The following is a 1,617-nucleotide window of genomic DNA, read 5'->3' as shown; positions in this document are numbered from 1 at the left end:
GAAAAAACACCCACAGATTTTAAGACAGACTTTGAAAAAATATACATTTTCTAAATTTTGGGACAATATCGTCTGATAAAGACTACATTTATATACATGTTTATGCCAGAATTATTTGACATTTAAATATGAATATGAGAAAACACTTTATGTTAGGACTCACTAAACTCTCTCTAGTCTTGTTGTTTTGGACCATGTAGTGTCATCTTAGTGCTTTGAGATGATCCAGTTTCTTGTTAGTCTACCTGCATTTGGAGAGCTGACCTCAGCTTCTCAAATGCATCATTAGGCTGGTAAACAGTCCAAACATTTTTTGTGTTGATCTTTGAGCCACTTTATTTTCCTAGTGCCACGTTACTCCTTAGTGCTGCAGCATTACCACATTTTTGGTGGATTGTTGGAAGAAGTACATCTAAGAGTTTTTCTCTTTAATCAAGGTTAAGCTTTTAAGTCTGCACATTACTGGAATTAGAGGCATACCTGAACATGGGTCGGATCAGGTGGTTCTATTTGATTTGTTTTCTTCGGATGAATACATTTTATACCAGTCTTTATCCTTGCTGCAGAACTGTATTATTTTCTTGATTCTTTTAATGACAGAAGAGTCCAAAAATCTGTTCTTAGCTGCCAGTGGAGTTGGCCTTATGGTCTCTAGGGTAAGCTCTGCACTGGTGGAATCCTGATTCTGTTGATCACCCCTCCTTAAGCGCACCTGCTGGACTCTTTTGTCCATCAGAGCCGCCTACCAAGAAGTTGTTGATGATCCAGAAAGCCATACCTTCTTTCTGACTGCAGCTTCCCATCTGTGGAGCTGTTTTAATTTGAAAACCAGTGATGTTGAATTAACTCTTTCAAAATGGTGACCACTGCTAAAGCAAGAAAGCAACTATTTCAAGGATAGCAGCCCCCATTCCACAGAATCCAGTCTGTGCGGGTAATTTGACTATGATGACATGAAGCATTTAGGATCTTTGAATGACTTCCTCTGACCACCCTGAGTTAGAGTATAAAACAAGTTTGAACATTTCTTCTTTCTTATTGACTGTGCATCTCACCTTGCAATGTTAAAGCTTCACCACAGGAGGGCAGTGTACATAAACCTATCAGGGCTGCAGCATCCATCCTCTGATTCTGAATATCATGCATTTTTTTCCCCATCAGATCTCCTGTCAGTCGCTTATCTTCCATATTCTGAACTTTTTCATGTGTTTCAGACTCGTCATCTGAGATGTCCCTGGCTGAGGTAGCCCTGAACATCCTGTGTCTTCTGCTGAAGGAGCACTGGAGCTGGTTGTGTTCTGAAAACATCCAGAGGACCGTCAGGCTGCTGTTTGGAACCCTCATTAACAGGTGAATGTTATTTAACCATGCTACAAAATGCCGCTGCTAGAGAGAAAACCTGATTTCATTCACACTCGTCTGACGGGACTCTCCAAGAAAAACTTTCCAACAATAACTAACTCATTTCCCATCTGCCCGTCTTCTGAGCATCACATGAGATGCAGACATTCTTGGCAGAAGCACATCCTGCACATAAAAGTCGGTGCTTCCAGGAGTCTGGTTGATAGAACTTATTGAAGCATTTCTGCTCTAATCGAAGGTTCAGACTGGTTTTAA

General features: G+C 40.6%; 1 protein-coding gene across 1 annotated transcript in view; it reads left to right on the top strand.

The window, feature by feature from the left end:
- snx19 (sorting nexin 19) overlaps positions 1-1,617 on the top strand; it is a gene marked incomplete at its 3' end in the record, with an annotated part of 59,011 nt that overhangs the window by 25,215 nt on the left and 32,179 nt on the right. Inside the window, exon 11 of the mRNA XM_015402917.1 lies at positions 1,215-1,350. Coding sequence (XP_015258403.1) covers positions 1,215-1,350 — 136 coding nt within the window. The remainder of the gene's footprint in view (positions 1-1,214; positions 1,351-1,617) is intronic.

The sequence above is a fragment of the Cyprinodon variegatus genome, unplaced genomic scaffold, assembly GCF_000732505.1.
Source record: "Cyprinodon variegatus isolate N-32 unplaced genomic scaffold, C_variegatus-1.0 Scaffold1409, whole genome shotgun sequence".
In the NCBI taxonomy this organism is placed as follows: Eukaryota; Metazoa; Chordata; class Actinopteri; order Cyprinodontiformes; family Cyprinodontidae; genus Cyprinodon; species Cyprinodon variegatus.
The sequence above is the reverse complement of the archived record's forward strand: the minus strand, read 5'-3'. Positions and strand labels throughout refer to the sequence as shown.